Raw genomic sequence first — 23,587 nt, 5'->3', positions numbered from 1 at the left:
AGAAAAAAAAAAGAAAGAAAGAAAATCACTTGCACACTGTTAAATAGAAGAGGCTCTGTAGTGAAGAAATTATATTACATTTAGAAGTCTCCTGTAACATTACAGGGAAGGCAACCACTATCAGCTGGCACACAGTATTCAGTTTTGTGGACTAGATTTTAAAAACACACAATATTAGAAAGAAACAGGCATTTAAGGAGTTTCCATTAATTTTTTTGCAAATTATATAAATGTAACAATGAATCATTGTGCATTTTCATATTATTGGAGATAACATATTTACAGTAATTTCTCAAAGTAGAATTCTGGTTCAATGATGCCATAACAGAAGAGAGCTCAGAGTGCTGAAGTACATGCCTGACACACACAGGTTCTTCTTCTGCCACCACATCACCTCCTGAGCCCCACTAGGAATAGTTAAGGTGGCCAGTAGCCCTGCTCATGAGGCTTAAAGAAAAGAAAAAGAATAAATGCATTATCTTTTTTTATTGTACCCTTATAAATGTTCTGCTTTAAGAGGCCTTGCCATTTTGCCCTTCCAGCACTCAGTGTAGAAAATTAACTTTGCCACTAGCCTTAATAGCACTAATAGAATGTGTTGCTGTATTTTCATTTCTATCAGTAAGAAACTCATCTTACATTTTAGAAATGGAGTTTAAAATACCATGTTAGGATCATTTTTGTGTCTTTGCAAATAACTGGTTCATACTGCCCATTTTCTGTCAAATTTGTGGACTCTGTTAGCTTATAATTCATTTCTTGTTACAATAACAAGTTCTTTTATGATGAATTTATTCTGTTTTCCTAATTTGTCTTTAGTCTTAATCTATACAATATTTTTTCCTTTTATGTAATAAAATGTTTAATCTTCATTGGATCTAGATTTTTTTCTGTTATAGATATGTTGAGAAATATGTATAAAGTTCTATTTGGAATCTATGAAAGTAAGTGTATTTTTCATTGTCTATGAAGATAATCATGATAATCTACTGTTAGAATATTTACTAATGTTATTTTTGGGGGGGGGTGAGCCACACTTACTAGTGCTTAGGGCTCACTCCTGATTCTGCACTCAGAGATTACTCCTGGTGGGTCTCTGGGGACCATATGGAATACTAAGAATCAAACCCAGATCAACTGAGTACAAGGCATGTACCCTACCTACTGTAGTAGTATTTCTCCAGTCACACAAAAAATTTAAAATTATTAAAAATAATTTTAAACTAAAATTTTATTATCACTGAAGATAACCAACTTGGCCCTCTCTATAGGTGTGTTAATGGGAGATATACTTGCACATCAACCATATTATAAAAATGTCATCATTTATGGTAAAGAACTCATGTGCTTTTATGACAATCAAATAAAAATCCAATAAATAATTCAGGATAGGGCCAGAACAATAGCACAATTGTAGGACATATGCTTTGCATGCAGCCAGCATAGGATGGACCCTGATTTAATTCCCGGCATTTTATGTGGTCCCCTGAGCCTGCCAGAGGTGATTTCTAAGTGCAGAGCCAGAAGTAACTCCTAAGCACTGCCAGATGTTACCCAAAAACCAAAAATAAATGTATTTTTAAAAAATTAGGATAGGGGCCGGGCGGTGGCACAAGAGGTAAGGTACCTGCCTTGCCTGCGCTAGCTTTGGACGGACCGCGGTTCGATCCCCCGGCGTCCCATATGGTCCCCCAAGCCAGGAGCAACTTCTGAGCGCATCGCCAGGAGTAACCCCTGAGTGTTACCAGGTGTGGCCCAAAAACCAAAAAAAAAAAAAAAAAAAGGATAGATTTAAAAAAACACTCTTGTAAAGAGTATCAAGATGGCTTATCTTCAGTGACTATCATGGATGGATAGTGTTAAAAAGGATATGAAGAAAAAAAGGACCATCTCTATAGTCGGTAGGAATGTAATTGGTTCAACCATTTTGGAAACCATTCTGGACCTTGATAGAAATTTTGCCATTTGGAAGACAAGATGGAAGGAGCTTGACGGAACTGGTACAAAGTAAAAGAAAGAAGGAAAGAGAAGTATCGGATGAGTATCTGTAAGGATATATATTTGATGAATAGACAAAACAAAATAAAAAAGCAATGTAATAGAATGAGATAAAGTTTAAAACAGAATTTTTTAAATTCATGTAGGCAAAAAAAATTTGTTTCAAACAAATTTATAGTTGCTCACTGAAATATTTTTATTATAGTTACCTGTCGCCCAGAAGCTTGAATATCTATGTCTTCTCTCTTATATTTGTTGACTCCTTTCTTTTCAGTTGGCTTGCTCAGTTCTTGAACTATTATCACTAGTAGCCTACATATCTTGGGTGTTTGAGCTTTTGAAAAACCTCAGTTTAAATTTTGATCCTGCCAGACTGCTGGATAGTTTTCAGGCTTTGCTCACATGCACAGTAAGACCATGTAGGCCCCTTGCATCAGGAAGGCTTTCTTTTTGCCTGGTGGGATGGGAGATGGGTATCATTTCTGTTTTTTCATCTTTGGAGTTGCATTATTTCAGTTGTATTCATAGCATACAAATAAAATGCTGTTCTGCTCTTAATTACACATTTGTCTCAATTTTTGGTCCACAACAAATTGTTTCTTCAGTCAGATCTCTTAAATGAAATTCATCATTTAGTAAGAAGTGACTGATAACTTTTGTGTATAGAATAGACAGTAAATATTGTAGTAGACTTTTCAGGTTATGTAGTCACTATTATAGTATGTCCCACTACTTTAATTTCATTAAGGTGTTATCTTTAAAAAGGAAAAATGCAGAATGAGGGAGTAGATAGTGGCCAGTGATGACAACCTTGAACAAGTGAGGTTACGAAATGTGGATGGAGGTGAGTTAGGGTTTGAAGGAAGAGGTTGGATGAAAAGTGACCCACAGTTGTTGTTGGAGGGATAGTAACATTTTGGTGGTAGTATGTCAAGTATGTATTTTTCAAACATAAACATTAATACTCTTCTAAACTATGTTACACTAATAATAATAACCTTTAGAAAGACAATAAGGGCTGGAGAGATAGCATGGAGGTGTAAGATGTTTGCCTTTTATGCAGAAGGACGGTGGTTCGAATCCTGGCATTAGAGCCAGGAGTAATCGGGGGTTGGGGGGAGAGAGATTGATTCTCACTCCCCTCTGTTTTCTAAAATACCCCTGTTTTCGAGAGGGTCACTGTAAATATTATGAGCTAAGTTTAATTTCTTCTTTTATTTACATTTAATCTAAAAAAACTTGTGCTGTGGTATGGGTTATGTATGGTTTCTTTGCTCTTAATGTCATCTGTATACTTTTTGGAAAAATATTTGGAGAGATTTTAATTTAGGTGACAACCTAAATTTTAGAGCAACCAAATATCTTGAATTTATAATTCCCTGGCAGGGGGAGATACCATGATCACGAAGGTGGTTTCCCCAGGGCAAGGCTTATTCATTGCACTCAGATGTGCTGGCCCCTGCAATTTCCTCAAGTGTGGGAAACTCAGCTGCATAATTTGTGGTAGTGGGGACTGCGTAATTTTATATATATATATATATATATATATTTTATTTAAACACCTTGATTTCATACATGATTGTGTTTGGGTTTCAGTCATGTAAAGACCACCCATCACCAGTGCAACATTCCCATCACCAATGTCCCAAATCTCCCTCTTCCCCACCTGACCCCCACCTGCACTCTAGACAGGCTTTCCATTTCCCTCATACATTCTCATTATTAGGACAGTTCAAAATGTAGTTATTTCTCTAACGAAACTCATCACTCTTTGTGGTGAGCTTCCTGAGGTGAGCTGGAACTTTCAGCTCTTTTCTCTTTTTTGTCTGAAAATTATTATTGCAAAAATGTCTTTCATTTTTCTTAAAACCCATAAATGAGTGAGGCCATCCTGCGTTTTTCTCTCTCTCTCTGACTTATTTCACTCAGCATAATAGATTCTGTGTACATCCATGTATAGGAAAATTTCATGACTTCATCTCTCCTGACAGCTGCATAATATTCCATTGTGTATATGTACCCCAGTTTCTTTAGCCATTCGTCTGTTGAAGGGCATCTTGGTTGTTTAAAAAGAAAAAAAAAACTTGAATTTGAATAACCTAATAAGATCTCTGGATATTATATGTGGTGAATAAATCAATGCTTACTTTCTCCTGGTGACATCAAGAAAGGCTATATAGAAGCTTTTCAAGTGTTAATGAGTCAAAAAACTATTTTGCTGGTGGTTGGTTATTTTGGGGGGAATTTGGTTTTTATTTGTTTTTGCAAACAATGTATTCAATAAAGAATGACATATCCCAAGCTTCTGAGTACATTTTCCAAGGACTTTGAAATAATATTTTTGTTAAAGTTAAAAATGTTAAGTCATTTCTTTTATCCTTTTAGTAGTCTGAAAAATTAGATTGCTAAACAAGTTTTTTTTAAATGACACAATTTTTTAGTGTCTTCTAGACTTACTGATGTCATCTGTGTTTAAAATACTTTGTAGGGTCAAAGAAATAGTACTGGGGTTAGGATGCTTAGTCCTGTATCTGTTCAACTGGATTTAATCCCTAGCACACCACATATAGTTTCCCAATTCTTGCCCAGAGTGATATCAGAGGGGCCAGAGAGATGGCACAGCGATAGTGCCTTTGCCTTGAATGTGGCCAACCTGGGAGGGACCGGGTTCAATTCCCAGCATTCCAAATGGTCTCCCAGCCTGCCAGGGGCAATTTCTGAGTACAGAGACTAGAGTGACCCCTAAGTGCCGCTGGGTGTGGGTTAGAAACCAATCAATCAGTAAATAAATAAAGTTTTTTTTAAAAAAAAAAAAACTGGAGGTCAAAAAAAGTTGGTTTTTTTTTTTTTTTTTTTTTTTTTTTTTTGTGGTTTTTGGGCCACACCCGGTGACACTCAGGGGTTACTCCTGGCTATGTGCTCAGAAGTCGCTCCTGGCTTGGGGGACCATATGGGACACTGGGGAATAGAATCTTGGTCTGTCCTAGGCTAGCGCTGGCAAGGCAGACACCTTACCTCTAGCACCACCATGCCAGCCCCCCCCAAAAAAGTTTTTAATATTTTTGTGATTATCAGGTTTTATTAGTCTTATTAGATTATTAGTTTATGGGGCCACAAAGAATTGCTCTTTTCAGAATATTCCTGGCTTTTATGTCTAATTTTTATTAGACAAAGTTTTATTTTATTATGTCTAATCTTTATTAATTGCTTTAAGCATCATGGTCAAAATTGTTCATTGTTGGGTTTCAGTCATAGAATATACACCATCCTTCACCGGTGCACCCTTCCCTACACCAATGTCTTCCTTTTCCCTCCAAAACACCCTATATCCCACCCCCACCTGTCTCTTGAGGGCAGGTAATTTGCTTCTCTCTCTCTTAATTTTTTTAATTACTTATAAATACCATGGTTACAAGATTGTTCATAATACAGTTGGTGGTTGTTTTTTATCTCACAGTACAAAGTTGTTCATGATTGAGTTTCAGTCATACAGTGTATAACACCCTTGACCAGTACATATTTCCTATCACCAATGTCCCCAGTTTCCTTTCTGCCCACCCCATGCCAGCCTTTGGGGCATATATTTTCTTCTCTGTCTCTTTTTTCTCTCTTCTACCCCTTATTTTCCCCTTCTAGACACTGATTTGAAGGGGTTTTATGACTATCCCTTTATATCACAATTGAGTATGATCATTCTCTATTCCTCTTCCTCTGACTCATTTCACTCAGCATAATCCTGTCTATATACATAAGTGAATTTCTATGTCTGTGTCTAATTTTTTTTTTGGGGGGGGGTTTGGGTCACACCTGACAGTGCTCAGGTGTTACTCCTGGCTCTATGCTCAGAAAATGGCCCCTGGCAGGCACGGGGGACCATATGGGATTCCAGGATTTGAACTACCACCGTTCTGCATGAAGGGCAAATGCCTTACCTCCATGCTATCTCTCCAGCCCCATGTGTCTAATTTTTGTGAAGAGTAGGTTGAGGTGTAGGCATTGAATGAGTTAACTTCTTTTTAACAGGTTTGTCATATAATAAAAAAATTCTGTGCTACTAAATTAAAACATAAAGTTAATATTTATATCACTACTCAAGATGCACATTTAAACTAATTAAGCTGGTAATTATTTTTTATTTCCTGTAGATTCTTGTAGATACTGTTTGGGCTCTGTCCTACCTGACAGATGGGGGTAATGAGCAAATACAGATGGTTATTGATTCCGGAGTTGTGCCATTTCTTGTGCCCCTTCTGAGCCACCAGGAAGTAAAAGTTCAAGTAAGTAATTACAAACTTAGATTGTATTTGTGGGGCCTTCTTAACCAATAATAGGCTTTCATTCTTTTTATATGTGCATTTCTTCTGGATTTCTCTTGCTATTTTATTGAATCTGATTTTGTTGATTTCCAGGGTGTTGTATCATCTAGATTCTTTGCTGAATTTTTCAGGCTCTTTCTAAAATTCCCTTGTCTTCAGTCAGTTAAAATGAAATATCAGAAAAACCTCTTGTTGGGGCCAGAGCGTTAGTGCCACAACAGGTCGTTTGCCTTGTACACAGCAGATTAGGCACGGACTCGAGTTTGATCTCCAGCATCCCATATGGTCCCCAGAGCCTGCCAGGAGCGATTTCTGAGTGTAGAGCCTATAGTAACCCCTAAGCTCCCCCAGGTGTGGCCAAACCCTCCCCCCCTAAAAAAAAATGTCTTGTTCTTCCAGACCCAACATGGAAGCTTTGATTCCTTCTTTTATTTTTCTTACATTATAAAATCTTTTTATTCTTACAGTTTCCAAATTTGTATTTTCCTACAGCTGACTTAGTTCAATATTTCTTTTGTTTTCTCCAGATAATTAGATGTCTCCATACTACATGTCTCCTTTTTCCCCAGCTTATCTTCACTTTTTTAGTAAGAGCCACCCCCATCAGTACCAGGCAGAGTAGGTGTGTTTGGCCAAGATCATTCCCACTGATGCTTGACCCGGAAGTGCAGGCTGGATAGAGGGACAGTGCTTGGGAGCTACCATAGCTACTCTCGATGATGATGATAAGAGTAGTGGGGTACAGGTAGGGATGAAGGTGGGAGTCAAATAGTGATTAGATCCAGGGGTCTCAAACTTAATTTACCTGGGAGCTGTAGGAGGCAAAGCCGGGGTGATCCTTGAGTGCAAAGTCAGTAGTAAGCCTTGAACATTGGGGGGTGTGACCCAAACTAAAACACAAAACAAAAGATTCCTCTAGGGCAGGGCCACAAAATGTTGTACGGAGGGCTATTTGCGGGTCGCGAGTTTGAGACCCCTGGATCCATGAAAATTGCTTGATAACTATTTGTCATTTTTGTTTACCCATTACAGATTTTATTAAAATCTTTCTGTGATCCTACTTTAATAATTGATTTAATATAGCTGTGATAGCACAGCAATAGGGCATTTGCCACGCACACAGCCAACCCAGGACAGACCCGTTTCAATCCCTAGCATCCCATATGGTTCCCCTGAGCCTGCCAGGAGCAATTTCTGTGCAGAGCCAGGAGTAACCCCTGAGCAACACCAGGTGTAGCACAAAAACAAAAACTAAATTACCGTATTTTCTGGCGTATAAAACAACTTTTTTTTGGTTTTTTGGGTCACAGCCAGCATCGCTCAGGGGTTACTCCTGGCTCTATGCTCAGAAATCGCTCCTGGCAGGCTCAGGGGACCATATGGGACACCGGGATTTGAACTACTGTCCTCCTGCATAAAAGGCAAACGCCTTACCCTCCATGCTATCTCTCCGGCCCCATAAGACGACTTTTGAAACAAAAAAAAGAAGTCAACTGAAAATCGGGGGTCGTCTTTTATGCCGAGTATATCCCGAAAAATGTTTCAGTATGCTGCTAAACGAAAATTGTCTGAATATTGCCACAAAACGAATTTTCCAACTCAATCCTGCACCAATCACTGCAAGGCTGCTCGGACCGCCTCTCTAACTCAGCCAATCCAAGCAGGCTTTTTATGCATGCAAATTAGACAATGTTCTGGACCCGAATCTACACTGTAAAAAGCCTGCTCAGATTGGCTAGTCAGAGAGGAAGTCTATTACAGTAGAACCTTTGAACCTTTGTTTGTTGTGATTGGCTCACTGTGGTACATACAGTTGCAGCACAGAAACGTTCTGTCTGATACAGCGAATATAGGCTTAAACCTTTAAGTTTTAACTGCAAAATTAAGGGGTCGTCTTATACGCCGGCAAATACGGTAAATACCTGTGAAATATAGGGCTTTAAATGTTTTGTTTTTGCTTCCTTTTATTTTTAAAATCTTTACAACAATTGTTTTTTGTTTGTTTGTTTGTTTTTGGTTTTTGGTCACACCCAGCAGCGCTCAGGGGTTATTCCTGGCTTTACGCTCAGAAATCACCCCTGTCAGGCTCGGGGGACCATATGGAATGCTGGGATTTGAACCACCGTCCTTCCACATGCAAGGCAAACACCTTACCTCCATGCTATCTCTCCGGCCCTCTTTCCAACAATTTTAACGTTGGTTTTCATCTTGTCTCTCAAAAGACTTATTTAAAAATCCAAAATTTTCTTCTCCATTTCAATGTTGTGTGTAAATAAAATGAGTTACTTTTGGTTTGGTTTTGGTTTTGGTTTTTGGGCCACACCTAGTGTTATATTTTTACTTTTTGCAGTTGTGTATTTCTCTTGATTATGAAAAATATATTTTCCCATGATCAATTAATTTGATGAAAAATATTTTATTTGCACTCCAGACGGCAGCACTCAGAGCTGTTGGCAACATAGTGACAGGCACCGATGAGCAGACCCAGGTGGTTCTCAATTGTGATGTCCTGTCTCACTTCCCAAATCTTTTATCACACCCAAAAGAGAAGATAAACAAGGTAAGATATCTGACATCTCATGGTTACTTTCTTCATTTATCTCATTTTTAATTGCTCCTTTATTTCTGTTCCTTATTTGATTGTGAATTTCTTCAAAGTCAGCAAGTTTAGATACAGCTGTTTCTATGCTTACTAGGTTTTTCTGAAAAACAAGTACGTCATATTTAATTTCCTTAATAAAAACGGTCATATCAGAATTCATTTCTTTTGATGATTAAATAAATATTCCATGTATGCCACATTTTAAAATCATTTTTATTGTAGTCACTTTGTAGATGTGAAGTAATGTCTCATGATTTTGATATGCATTTAATTTAATGGCAGTTTTATTATGTCAAAACGCCACAATCTCCCAAACTAGCAGACTTGGACAGTTTCCTCTGTTGTCATTATATTTATATAGTTGCTTTATTATAATTTGACAGTTGGATTCAAAAAAGAAAGTATGTCATTGGAACACAATAGCAACATTTGTCAAATGAAGACAAAGAAGCTTAGATTCTCATTTTCTGAGTCAGTTGTTTTAATTATAGAAAATATAGGAGATTTTGGAGATTGATCAATAGTACAATGGGTAGGGCACTTGCCTTACACATAGCCTACCTACCTGGGTTAAATCCCTGGCATCCCATATGATCCCCCAAGACCACCAGGAGTGATTCCTAAGTGCAGAGTCAGGAGTAAGCCCTACCAGGTGTGGGCCCAAAACCAAAACTAAGAATAATGTAGGAGATTTTTTTATAGGTAAGTGTATCCCATAACTGAAAATATCTGAGAACTGAGGCAACCATACAGAATTGATCAGAGAGCAGAGAGAAGTTCAGGCTTATGGTCTGATGTTAATTGAAGGTATTACTTGAGAACCAAAAGAATTCAAATGGGCCAGAGAAGTAGTAGCACAGCAGTTAGAACTTTTGTCTTGCATGCAGCTGGCCCAGGTTCGATGCCTGGCATCCTAAAAGTTCCCTGTGTAATTTCTAGATGCAGAACTGAGACTAACTCCTGAGTGCCCTGACCCCCAGGTGTGACCCAAAAATTAAAAAAAAATTAAAAAAAAAAAAAAAGGAAAGAAGGAGGGATACCTACTCATTTTCAGCAGTCAATTGCTTCAGAAATTTTTTACCTTGCATTTTTAATGTTGTTTGCATCTTGGGATCATCATTTGACCCTGAGTAAAAGTTACCTGCTAGAATTTTTTTCTTAGCATTTTAGTGAAAATTTTCAGTCCTGCAGGAAATTTAAACATTAGTGATCAAGTGACCACATGCTCTATTGTTTTAGATACTAAAATGAATTTTAATTTTTTATTTTAGAGTTGGCAAATAATACAATTTGACATTAAAATTATAATAAATGCGCTTATTTGTGACCTATAAATCCTTTAAGGTTACAGGGTTTATGTGTATTATCTATCTACATAGTTCTGCCTTAAACAAGTTAAATGCTTAATTTTTAAGTACATCTTGCAATAAATATTTTTATAGCAGTTTACTTTTCTTAGAAGTGGTTTCATGAAAATAGTAGGAAATTCTGTCATGCCTTTTAGAGAGAGCTAGTGCATCATAAGTGTAAAACTTAATAAGTAAAGATCTTTTTTGCCTATTTAGATGTTTTCTCTTTGATATAATTTTGATGATTTTATTAATATGTCACTACATTAAACTTAAATGTTTATTTTAAAATGTTCATATCTTTAAGGGTATAGTTTTTCAAATAAAGGTGTCTTCTATTTTATTCAATTACAGGAAGCAGTGTGGTTCCTTTCCAACATCACAGCAGGCAACCAGCAACAAGTTCAGGCTGTAATTGATGCTGGATTAATCCCAATGATTATTCACCAGCTTGCCAAGGTCAGTTGTATTGCAAGTTTATTCTGCCTATTAATATAACCAAGACTTTTAATTTTAAACCAAGGAATTTTAATTTTTTATGATCTTTATAACCTTTAGGGAGACTTTGGAACACAAAAAGAAGCCGCTTGGGCAATCAGCAACTTAACGATAAGTGGCAGAAAAGATCAAGTGAGTTCCTCAAAATTAACTATTATGATTTTTAGTATTTCAAAATATATGAGTTGCACATTGTTTTAAAAGCCTTTCCTGTGTACATACAGAAGAAAGATAATTATGCAAATGTTTGTTGTTATTCTCTAGGTTGAGTACCTTGTACAGCAGAATGTAATACCACCGTTCTGTAATTTACTATCAGTGAAAGATTCTCAGGTTGTTCAGGTGGTTCTTGATGGACTGAAAAACATTCTCATAATGGCTGGTGATGAAGCAAGCACAATAGCTGAAATAATAGAAGAATGTGGAGGTAAGAATAGTTCAGAAAAAAAATTAGTTGAGCATCAGAACTTTGAAATCAGTTTTTTTTTTTTAAAGTATTTATTTATTTATTTATTTATTTATTTTTTATTTTTATTGTGACCAAAGTACATTACAAATCTTTCACTGCATCATTTATGGTACAGAGTGACAATGAATGAGGGGCATTCCCACCACCAGTGCTATCCTCTGTCCGCCCTTGTTCCCAGTATGCATCCCATATTTCCCTCCTCTATCCCCCAGTATGCTAGTGCAACTGGTCTCCAATGTACAGCTTGTTGTAGATTGAGCATCTATTCCACTGTCATTGGAAATAAAAAAGGATAAGAAAAAGGGAAGAAAAAAATTTGGTGACAACTTCCAAAAAAAGAAAGAAAAGAGAAAAAAAAGGAAAGAAAAAAGAAAAAAAGTGGACCTGGCAAATAAAAATAAATCTCTAAATAATAACCACAAGAGTGAAAAAGAGAAAAGTGGAAGAACAAAGAGAAGGAAAATAAAGAGAAGGAAAATAAAGTAAAAAACTAACAAATCAAAACAAAACAAGAAAAAGTATGGGTGCTGGAGTTGTAGGGTTTGGCGTTCCCCCCACATTTTTTTTTTTTTTTTTTTTTTTTGCATAGCCACAGTAAGCATTGGGGAAGGGAATTCCCATAGCCTAAGAGATTCAGGGTTTCTCCATCCTTGAAGCATACCATCATGGGATCAACCCCTAGCTCCATATATACTCATTACCCCATCCCAAAGGCTTTTTTGTGATGCCAGGAAAGTTTCCTCTCAGTTGTGTGTGAGAAAATCAAGCCACTGTAGCTAGCGATCTTGGTATTTGCGCAGGTTATAGGTCAGGGTCTAGGATAGAGTCTCTAGGTTCTAGAGGTTCCTATCCATCGTTGTTGTAGTGTTCAGTCTTCTGTAACACTTGCTCCCTGTTTTCGTTCAGTCCCTAAGCTGAAGCCTAGGATATTATGGATCCGAAGGTTCTGCTTAGTCTCTGTTGTCCAAGTTGGACCTCTGCAATAAGACATCTTCTTGTTGTTGTTTATGTGTCCTGGGCTACAGCCTAGGGTAGGGTTTTCCTTATTAGTCCCAAGGTAGGCTCTGTTCAGTCACGGTTGTCAAAGTCAGTTTTCTGTTGTTGGTGCTTTTATTTTTTACAGTTCAAAGGACGATATCTCTTCTGATTTCCCTTTAGTGTTAGGTGATGTGATAGGACAGCCTGGTGTTAGGTCAAGTTTTCCTTTCCTTGATGTCATATCAAAACTGGCACAAGTTGGTGCCAGAGTAGTGTTATAAATCTCCCAATGGAGCTTAGTTCCTGGTGGTGTTGCCCGGAGCTGTATCATTTCTACGTCAGGGATCTGGGGTTTCGGATTGGACTAACACTGTCCAATCTCCTGGGGACTGGTTGTATCGACATGACACATGTTCAGGATGGGAGGCACCCTTCTGCTATAAAAAGTGAGTTCTTATCCCTAGAAGATAAGATCTTGTTTCTGTGTCTATGGTTTCCCCCTTTTTTACTGTGGCATACAAAAACATATGGTGTCATACTGTGTTGCTGGTGCTATTCTGGGTAAGGATGACAGGCTGCGTACACAGTCTCTGTCGTCTGGTTTTGTTCTGAGCTTTTATCCCAGTCAAGGCTTTTTGTACCAAGCAGCACCAAAAATGGTAAGGATAGAGAAAAAAATTTATATATTAAAATAGAACAAATAAATAAAACTGAGTTAAGAAGAAAAGGTATTCAAATAAAACAAGTGGTGGAGGAGGCTGTATATTTAGGAATACACAACTTAAGATGTATTGTTATACAGGTATTGAGCTTCCATAGGCAATATAAGACCCCCAATTAAGTCTTTTGATATATTCTTGTGGGGAGTAAAAGTCAAGGTACTTTTCGATTCACAGGCCTTGGAATTGAGTTTGAGAGATGCTTTGCTGCATTACAAGACCATATAGCGTCTTTGATCTGGGAGTTTTGCTGAGGCTGATTCCTGTATCATGCAACAGTCCATCAAGCAGGAGTCAGCAGGCGTGCTGGTTGTAGTTCTTTGCTGATGCATGAGAACGGGGACCCAGAGGGTATCTTTCACTGAGGAGCTGGAAGGTGGTTTGTTGGGGCAGGAGGTCAATCTTGGTACCTACCAAGTTAGGAACTGAGGGTAAAGAGGGTTAAATTAGGGGAAGATAACGGATCAGGATTGAAAAATGAGGGGATAGAGGAGACACGGGTAGGGGAGAGGCAATACATGACAGGGGCTATATACAATATATATATATATATATATATATGAATTCTTTGTGATTTCGGCTCGGAGTCAGTACGGAAAGTCACGTCCATAAAGACTAACTTTAAAGATCTATTTGAGAGCCCAGAGAGATAGCACAACGGTGTTTGCCTTGCAAGCAGCCAATCCAGGACCAAAGGTGGTTGGTTCGAATCCCGGTGTCCCACATGGTTCCCTATGCCTGCCAGGAGCTATTTCTGAGCAGACAGACAGGAGTAACCCCTGAGCACTGCCAGGTGTGGCCCAAAAACCAAAAAATAAAGAAATAAAATAAATAAATAAATAAATAAAGATCTATTTGAGTGTTATCATCTAAATTTTTGGTATTCCGTTTCCTTTCCTAGGAACCGTCTAGAATGAAGAACATTTTTAGATAATGCTTAAAAAGTATATTTGTCTTTGTGGAGCATCAGAACTTTGAAGTCAGTTTTTTAAAGAATTTATTTTTTTTTTTAAAAACTTGTTACTCTATTTATTAGCATTTTTAAGAAAATGTTCCAGAAAAATTTAGGTACACTTTCAAAATATTGGTTATGAATGTCATTCATTGCTTTTTATAGGAAACAAATATTCTTGAAGAGCATCGGAGCAAATCACATGCTCTGAGAACCACTACAGTAGAGAAAAATGATAAGCAATGTTTAATTTAACATTTTCCCCAGGTATGCCACATATGTGAATTGATGGACCTTATTTTTTGGAATGCTATTCCATGTTGTTGGAAAAGGTTAATGACTTCATAGCCATTTTAGGTAATATATTGCAGTCTTAATATACTCATAACTGCACTCTCTATGAGAACATTGTAAAATGTGGGAAATGATACTAGAATTGTGGTGTTGGGTGCAGTGACTTTTACACACAAAGAGGTGTGATGCTGTACTCCTGAAAATTGTATTGTTCACCTGTGCTTAATCATTAGATTTTTTTATTGTTTGGTTTTTGGGCCACACCTGGCGATGCTCAGGGGTTACTCCTAGCTGTCAGCTCAGAAATAGCTCCTGGCAGGCACGGGGGACCATATGGGACACCGGGATTCGAACCAACCACCTTTGGTCCTGGATTGGCTGCTGGCAAGGCAAACACAGCTGTGCTATCTATCCGGGCCCTAATCATTAGAATTTTAATAAGGGGCCAGAGAGATAGCACAGTGGTAGGGCATTTGCCTTGCAAGCAGCCGATCTAGGATGGATGGTGGTTCAAATTCCAGCATCCCAGATGGTCCCCTGTGCTTGCCAGGAACTATTTCTGCATGCAGAGCCAGGAGTAACCTCTGAGCGCCACCATGTGTGACCTAAAATCAATAAAAAAAGAATTTTAATTAAAAAGAGGGAACGGAGAGAGAGCATGGAGGTAAGGCGTTTGCCTTTCATGTGCAGAAGGACGGTAGTTCAAATCCCGGCATCCCATGTGGTCCCCCATGCTTGCCAGGGGCGATTTCTGAGCATTGAGCCAGGAGTAGTAACCCCTGAGCGCTGCCGGGTATGACCCAAAAACCAAAAAAGAAAAAAGAAGTAGCCTAATAATGTCAGCAGTTATGCCATAATTATGTAACTGCATATAGAAGCATAACTTAAAATCCAGAACTTTGTGCTGATTCAGTTATCGTCATGGTTTAAAAAAATCATCTTAAGGTACTATAAAAGTAACGTTATGCACTTTAGGACAACTTAACCCAGAAAGTTTGATTTACAAATTATGACTCTTTATCAGTGTAGTTGGTTTTTATCAGTATAGTTGCTTCCATCTGTGGGAGTAATATTAGAAATTGGGATACATATTAATATTTTATAATTTTATAAAAAATATTTTATAATTTTATAAAGCATTTTGAATTTGTTATGTTTCAGACACCTGTTTTCTGTTTTGTATATTACTATATAAAGAAAATTGTCACTATTTCAAATTAATCTAGCTATAAAAAATTATTTTAAGGGGCCAGTGTGATAGCACAATGGGGAGGGTGTCTGCCTTGCATGTGCCCAACCAGGTTTGATCCCTAGTATCCCATATGGTATGGTCCCCCAAGCCTGTGCCTGCCAGGAGTAAATTTTTTTTTTTACAAACATTTTCATTTTATTGGAAAATGTTACCAGTGGAGTAATGTGATTGAATGTGTGGCATTAGTTTTATTTTTTATAGGGTTTTTTTTTTCTTGATTTAAGCACCATGGTTACAAACATGTTCATAATTGGGTTTCAGCCATAAAATGCACACACACCCTTTCACCAGTGCAGCTTTCCCACCACCATTGACCCCCATTTCCTATCTTCCCCCATCCTGCCTGTCTTCAAGACAGGCATTATATTTCTTTCTATATCATGGTAGCTATTAGTGTAGTTATTTCTCTAATTGCACTTACCACTCTTAGTGATAAGCTTGTTACCATGGGCTGGTCCTTCCATTCCTTGTATCTATGGTCTCTGGGTGTTATTATTGTACTATATTTTATGTTTTCTTAAATCCCAAATATAAGTGAGATTCTTCTGTGCTTATCTCTCTCCCTCTTATTTAACTAAGTAGTTTCCAAATCCATCCATGTATAAGCAAATTTTGCAACTTCATTTTGTTTCTAACAGCTACATAGTATTCCATTGTATAAATGTACCACAGTTTCTTTAGCCACTCATTTATTTTTGGGCATCTGGGTTGTTTCAAAATCCTGGCTATTATAAATAGTGCTGCTATGAACATAGGAATGCCGAGGGCATCATTGTATTGTGTTTTTGTGGTCCTGGGTATATCCCTAGGCTTGGTATTGCTGGATCATATGGGAGCTCAGTGTCCAGGTTTTTTTTGTTTTTTTTGTTTGGTTGGTTTTGGTTTTGGTTTTGGGGCCACAACTGGTGACGCTCAGGGGTTACTCCTGGCTATGCACTCAGAAATTGCTCCTGGCTTGGGGGACCATAATGGGACACCAGGGATCAAACCAAGTCCATCCTGAATCAGCCTCGTGAAAGGCCCTACCGCTAAGCTATTACTCAAGCCCCCACAATATCCAGTTTTTTAAGGAATATTAGTATTGTTTTTGCCAGGAGTAATTTCTGAGCACAGAGCCAGAAGTAACCTCTGAGTGACACTGGGTGTGACCCCAAAAATAAATTTATAAATAAATAAATATTATATATATTCATATTATTAATAAATAAATATATATTTATTTATTTATAAATTTATTTAAGGGGGTCTAGAGATATAGTATAGCTGATAGAGCACTTCCGTTGCAAGTGGCCAACCCAGATTCCATCCCTGGCGCTTCATATCGTCCCCAAGTTCCAACCAGTACTAATCCTAGATAGATCCAGAAATAAGTCCTGAGCACTGCTAGATGTAGCCCCAAAACAAAAACAAATAAAAAGATATTTCAAGGAAGAATATTTTGTACTTACTTTTATTGGCCTGTACCTCTAATGCATAGGATAAATACATTAGGAATATAAATGAAGGTATTCTATGGGAAATGTTCTGAAAAAATTTTTTTTCAAATTCACTGTGGCTGTAGGACTTAAGCATCTCGTTTTGATTTTGTTTAGGGGCCACATCCAGCTGTGCTCAGGCAGTAATCCTGGCTCTGAGCTTAGGGATCACTCCTAGTGGTATTTGGGGTACCATATGGCCATATGGGAATCTAGGGATCGAACCTGAGTCTGTCGCATGCAAAGCAAACAGCCTACACTGTACTGTCACTTTGGCCCAAATACCATGTATATTTTTAAAATCATTTCAAAATTTAAAGTTGTATCTTCTATTTATAACTATTTGTTATGACATTTAATAACAAAAAAGTAATAACAAAGCAAAAGATAAAATCACTCTCTGAAACAGTATATGAAAGAGGTCTGGGGAGATCTTGGTTCTGTTTCTGTCACTCACTCTCCAGGCAGCCTAAAACTCATCCCTTTACATCTCTATGCAACAGCTTCCTCATCTGTCAGATGGAGTGGTTAGGTGTTTATTTTAACTGCCTGCCTCAAGGACTTCTAAGGAGGAAGAAATTAGTGGGATGCTGGTTCTCCAGCCAGAGCAGCTCAGGTTCTTACTTTTTTTTTTTTTTTAAATAGACTGTCATCTTCATTTGGGGGAATGAAAGGGTGTTCTAGGTCTTTTAGGACTCTGTGATTAAATTGAGCAGGATTCTGATTAATATCTACTTAATTTATTTTGTTTCTTTCTGTCAGGTTTGGAGAAAATTGAAGTGTTACAACAACATGAAAATGAAGATATATATAAATTAGCATTTGAAATCATAGATCAGTATTTCTCTGGTGATGATGTAAGTATAAAAGTATGGTATGTCTAGAGCTAGTGGTATAATACAGTAGGTAAGGTGCTTGCTATGCATGCAGCTGACCCAGGTTTAATCTCTGGCATCCCATATGGTCCTCCAAGTCTACCAGGAGAGATTTCTCAGAGTGCAGAGCCAGAAATAATCCCTGAGCGCCACCTATTGTGGTCCAATAAAGGAAGCATGGTGTGTCTAGGGCTGGAAGGATAGATAGTACAACCTGTAAGGTACTTGCCTTGCATGTGCTGATTCAGGTTCGATCCCTGACACCACTGATGGTCTGCCAAGTCCACCAAGAGTGACCTCTGAACACAGAGCCAGGAGTAGGCCCTGAACACAGCCAGTGTGGCACAAAAACAAAAAATATATGGTATCTGCAAGTGTATTAAAATGTACACAGACTTTAATTTTAATAAAAAGTTTTCTTTGGGCATTAAAATAACAAAAACCTTACAGTATTACAGCTATTGAGGTAGTACTTTTCCAACTTTTTTTTTTTAAGCTAGGCTTACTCTTCAAGCATGTGTTCTCCCTTGAAACAGATCTTGCTTGTCACTTAAGTTTCTTTGCTTATTTTCATTCTGGAGAAGCCTGTGTTCTGTCTTGAACACATTTCCCCTTTCCCTCCTTACATCTTTATAAGCAAGTTTCAGGCAATAAAAACTACCTGCCTCCCTTCCCTGGGTGCCAGCTCTGATGGCCAGAAGTGGGTTCAGGTGGACTCTTAGTGGTCTTCAGGTTCCCCCCTCCCTCCGTACTCCAGGGGGGAGGTGCATGGGGAGGAGGGCGGGCAGATATCTGGCTTCCGATTTCGTCATTGATTCTGGAGACCAGCTCTTGCCAGGTATAGGGTTTTTCTCCCCTGGACTTCAGTCTTTCCCTGGGCACCGGTCTAGGTGGACTCTATAGGGGTCAACCGGCTTTCCCCCTATCTCTTCCTACACTAATGGGAATGCGCTCTGGGAGGAGGGCAGGCTGTTCTAGCACTGGTTTATATTGGGACAGTCAGTGGAAATTTTTTCTCTTTGTTTTCATATTGATATTATTGTGTGCATATATTCTATATATCCATAATATCCATCTTGTATTGGGACCTTGATACTGCCCTACAAAGCTCATTTCTAATATTTTACTGCCTTAGTCCCAACCCTTACTTCCCCCATTCTCCCGTGTAGGTGCAGCTAATGACATGAAGCTCACCACATAGAATGATAAATGCAGTTAGAGAAATAACTACACTGAAAACTATCATAACAATGTGAATGAATGAGGGAAAAAGAAAGCCTGTCTCGAGTACAGGTGTGGGTGGGATGGGGAGTAGGTAGATCTGGGAGATTGGTGGTGGAGGTAATGCATTTGCCTTTCATGCAAAAGGTCGGTGGTTTTAATCCCGGCATCCCATAAGGTCCCCCGAGCCTGTCAGAAGCGATTTCTGAGCATAGAGCCAGGAGTAACCCCTGAGTGCTGCCGGGTGTGACCCAAAAACAAAAACAAAAAAAAAAAATGCTTTAATAAAGAAACCATAAATTCTGTTTTTACCAAACGTGTAATAAGTGTCTTTTTTCCTTGCCTTTTTTTTTTTAGATTGACGAAGATCCTAGCCTCATTCCTGAAGCTACACAAGGAGGTACTTACAATTTTGACCCAACAGCCAACCTTCAAACAAAAGAATTTAATTTTTAAGTTCAATTGAGTGCAGCATCTTTCCCACGTTCAATATGAAGCACCACCAGATGGCTACCAAATGACAAGAACAGCAACAAAAGGCTCCAGAACACACATGCCTCTTCGTTTTGATGCTTCTAAAGCAAGCCATGTCTCAGTCACTTTGCAGTTGCCAAAAGTCACTATTACATGGACTGTAAATGCATATGCATGATTTCCTAAACTGTTTTAGAATTTTCCTTAACAATCTCAACTACCCCATTTTCCCCTGTTCCCTGGTGCCACACGCTGACAATGGCAGTCTTCAGTTAGAATATTCCATAATTGGTGGCACGTCAGCTGCCCACTTGATATTCCTTTGGAAAATGGTGCGCTGTGGATCAAGACACTTTGGTATGATGCATATACACATTGGAAGACTTTATAAAAGAGGTGCAGTCTGACCTGAGCCTCCATCATTGTCCTCCACAAACATTTTCATATTCTTTATGTGGAAGAATAGATTTTAAAGTACAAGCCAAATGATTTTCTTTGGTGGAACTATCACACACAAAAGTAACTTTAAAAAAAGAAACTTGGTTATTGATTAAACAGATAAGTTTTAAAAAACTGTGTTTCATCTACCAGTAATTGATGTGTTTATTATCTGCCTCAGAAGCCAGGGTTGGAGAAAGAACTTTAGCTATGGATGGTAATGCTTTCGCCATTATACCTAATTTTTGAGAACAGCAAGCCCTATTTGACCACTCACTTCAGCCTGTGTGTTCCTGCTGTTTTGAAGTAATCAAATGCTGTGCATGGTATTTTACCTGAGCTGCAACCTGTTATGGACTTGAACTTCTGTTTAAGTTGAAAGCAAGAGTCCCTGACTATAAAGACAAAAACAAAAAGGTCTAAAATACCCATTGGTGATGGTTTGTTTTTTTTTTTAAATCTTGCTTTCAGCTTTCAGGAGTTTTTTTGTTTTAAATTGATAATCGGACATGGTTGATTTATATTGGGTTTAAACTGTGGAGCTTTCATGTTTACTGTAATTTAGTCTTAAAATATTTTTTACTTAGTAACCAGTGCTTTTGATAATGTGGTTGGCAACAAACCAGCAACTATTTAGAAGTGTCATAAAATTTCATTCTTTGAGTATTGGGGAAGATAATTCAGATCCGACTCTAAAAGCATTCATATTCATAGACTAAAAGATCCACACAAGGATCTGTGTAGAGGAATAATCTACAGGTATTTAACAGAAGCCTGATTTGCAGTGATCTTTAAGTAATTCTGCAAAATCTGGTATTACTATGTAAAGTCATTGATTTTTATAAATTGTCTGATCCAGTTATTAATGAAGAATATGAATTTGAAAATTTTTCAACAATAATTTGTGCTGCCACGGAAATGACTTTGTTGCTATTGTTTACTGGGTATAATCTCCCAATGCATTGATGTGAAAGGGATAGAAAATTGAAACTAATTTAGTTATCTGATGGGGGGTGTATTTACTGTGAGGAAGATGAGACAGATGCCATCAGAGCTTTGTAAATCAGCTGGGGTGTTTTCACTGATCAACAACACATAGCAGGTGTGCATTCATTACAAATATGTATCTGCCAAGGTAGAGCCACTTTAAAGAGTGAGTTTTGTCTTGTATCTAAAGTGGATACAAGCGTATGTTTAAACTGCAAGATTTTTACTTGCTAGAGAATCTGTTTTAATATAGTGGTTTGGCCTCTGATTATTTATAGGTTTTATAAATTTTAGAATCAATTTCTCTTTAAGGTGGCTCAGATTTTTCAACTCTTGTGCACATAAAATTGAGTTGAAGTTCATTGTGCCTTTTTTTTAATCCAAATTTTGAGTTAAAGCTTCATATGGTAACTGCATCCTGTATCAGACACTGTAGTCTAAATTTCTCAAACTGTGTGGTGTTCACTCAAAGTAGGAATAACAAAATCAAAGTTATTAAGGTCACAAACTTCGGTGAAACCCTCCAAGTCCAAATCTTCTTGATATTGTGAATTCTACCCCTTCCAGTTTAGTTTCTTCTGAACTCTCCATATTACTGACAGTTACCTTTTAAATTTTGCACACAGTGAGATTAAATTGGGCCTCTTCTTATGTCGATTCCTAGTTCGTCTTATGTTTTAGGTGCAAACTAACAAAAGTAAACATTAGCATCAAGTAGTGCAGACCTGTGTATGCATTTGCTTGATTCAATTTGTTGTGACCTTATCAGTTTGGAATTGGAACTGCACCATTTCGTACATAAAGGAAACTAAGTATATTGCTGCACTTTTAAGTTTTCAAAAACAGTGTTGAAAAAATTGCATTGTTTTTATTTTTATTAAACTCAGTTAAAAAAGACTAAACGTTCTTTCAAAAGAGGCATCTAAATGTGTTCCTAATTTTGTATATGGGCTTAGGTTTTTGTAACCAATAAAAAAAAGCTGCTATCAAATATGATAAAACATTGAAGAACTTATTTCTAAAACTAATTTTGCTATCTGCATAATTAAATGCCATAGTAGAGGTCCATCAGCCATAGCTCCCATTGTATTTTAATATTTCTGTCCCACCATAACAAACCAGGGTGACCAATAACAATACCAGTTTGAAGAATATTTTGTGAAAAATAAGAATAACCAAATTCTGTACATTAATTCAAAAATTGTAATAACAAAATACTATGTGCCAGGTGACTTTGTTGAATAGGAGTTTTGAGTTGCCCAGTTCTGGAGACCAACAGTATGGAACCTTGATGGCTGCCATATAGACTCTGTAGCTACAGGGAAGGAGCTTTTCTGCTCTCTGCCTGGTTTATTATGATTCCAGTTTTCCAGGGCCATCCTTGCAGCTGCAAGTCTCTCTGTATTTCAACTTGGAGAAAAAGCCATTTGAGGAGAAAGTATATGTATTTCATAAACATTTCATAGTTAAAACGTAAGATCTGTCTACTCCTTGAAAATATATAACTGGATATAATAGAAGTAAATCTGAAAGTTTTAGCTTCTTAGAGGCAGTGAGTGACTCTTAAATCCTAGATTAACCCAAAATGCAAAGGAGCAGCCAAACTTTTTTATCACCATTTTTATTTCAAATACAGCCTCAAATTATTTTTTAGTTTTTGGCATTTAGGCCACATCCAACAATGCTTAGGACTTACTCCTTGCTCTATTATCAGGGCTCACTCCTGGCTTTGTTTAAGAGACCATATTGCAGTGCCAGGAATTGAAACGAAGTCAGCCTCATATAAGGCAAACAATACCTTACTCCTTGTCCTATCTATCCAGGCTCTTATTTTATTTGGTAGTGGGACAGGGTTTGGGGATAGGAGCAGGCCATTCCTGCGTATTCAGTACTGACTCCTGTCTCTGCTCAGGAATCAATCAGGGCCATGCTCAGTAGACCATATAGGTGTTGCAGATCAGATTGAGGTCACTATTTTCCCAGCATCTCAAATTATTTTTTAAAGAAAATGAATGAATAAATGTGATCATACACAAATCTTGCTGTAAGTTCCTTCAGAAGGGTAAGTTATTTAAGGCATTAATGCTTTAAATATTGCAAGTAAAACTTCATGAACCTTAGTGTTCTTACAGTGATAAATAGGACTTCTTTATCCCTAGTTAAACTGGAGAATTTAATTAATGAAGAAAGGAAGTATTTTTGCACATTGGGCTATAATTTTGGGGGGGGCCACACCCAACATTTTTCATACCATACGATTGCACACACACACCCCAAAAGATGGGCGGAAATTGTACTTTTTTTTTTTTTTTTGATTTTGGGTCACACCCAGCAGCACTCAGAGGTTACTATTGGCTCTATGCTCAGAAATTGCTCCTGGCAGGCTTGGGGGACCTTATGGGATGCCAGGATTTGAACCACCGTCCTTCTGCATGCAAGGCAAATGCTATCTCTCCAGCCCGGAAATTGTACCTCTTACGGAGCAAATGCTACCTGGAGCTGAGGTCTAGGTGCAGGGGAGTAGAACATATACTAACCACTTGACATCCACAGAGTTATGACCCCTTTATTGCACAGACATACCACATAGTATGAGCAATAAGGTTATTCTGTTTTATTAAATATTTTAGTACACACTAGTTTCTTTAGAATATTTTTCTCTTGTTTTCCTCATCTAAAAGCTATGTGTG

At 37.8% G+C, this 23,587-nt stretch overlaps 2 protein-coding genes and 1 non-coding gene across 3 annotated transcripts in view; all 3 read left to right on the top strand.

The window, feature by feature from the left end:
* The window catches only part of KPNA3 (karyopherin subunit alpha 3), a 104,971-nt gene extending 83,073 nt beyond the window's left edge, over positions 1–21,898 (top strand). The window contains exons 11-17 of the mRNA XM_049778791.1: positions 6,144–6,275; positions 8,746–8,874; positions 10,620–10,724; positions 10,824–10,895; positions 11,028–11,190; positions 17,665–17,759; positions 19,356–21,898. Coding sequence (XP_049634748.1) covers positions 6,144–6,275; positions 8,746–8,874; positions 10,620–10,724; positions 10,824–10,895; positions 11,028–11,190; positions 17,665–17,759; positions 19,356–19,454 — 795 coding nt within the window. The 3' untranslated portion in view covers positions 19,455–21,898. The remainder of the gene's footprint in view (positions 1–6,143; positions 6,276–8,745; positions 8,875–10,619; positions 10,725–10,823; positions 10,896–11,027; positions 11,191–17,664; positions 17,760–19,355) is intronic.
* EBPL (EBP like) overlaps positions 1–23,587 on the top strand; it is a 550,113-nt gene that overhangs the window by 470,778 nt on the left and 55,748 nt on the right. The gene's annotated exons all lie outside the window — the stretch shown is intronic.
* LOC126016778 (U1 spliceosomal RNA) lies at positions 3,370–3,534 on the top strand. Its single transcript, XR_007498499.1, has one exon. It is a non-coding gene; the product is annotated as a U1 spliceosomal RNA (small nuclear RNA).

Source organism: Suncus etruscus, chromosome 8, assembly GCF_024139225.1.
Source record: "Suncus etruscus isolate mSunEtr1 chromosome 8, mSunEtr1.pri.cur, whole genome shotgun sequence".
Classification (NCBI taxonomy): Eukaryota; Metazoa; Chordata; class Mammalia; order Eulipotyphla; family Soricidae; genus Suncus; species Suncus etruscus.
This window is presented reverse-complemented; position numbering and strand designations above follow the sequence as displayed.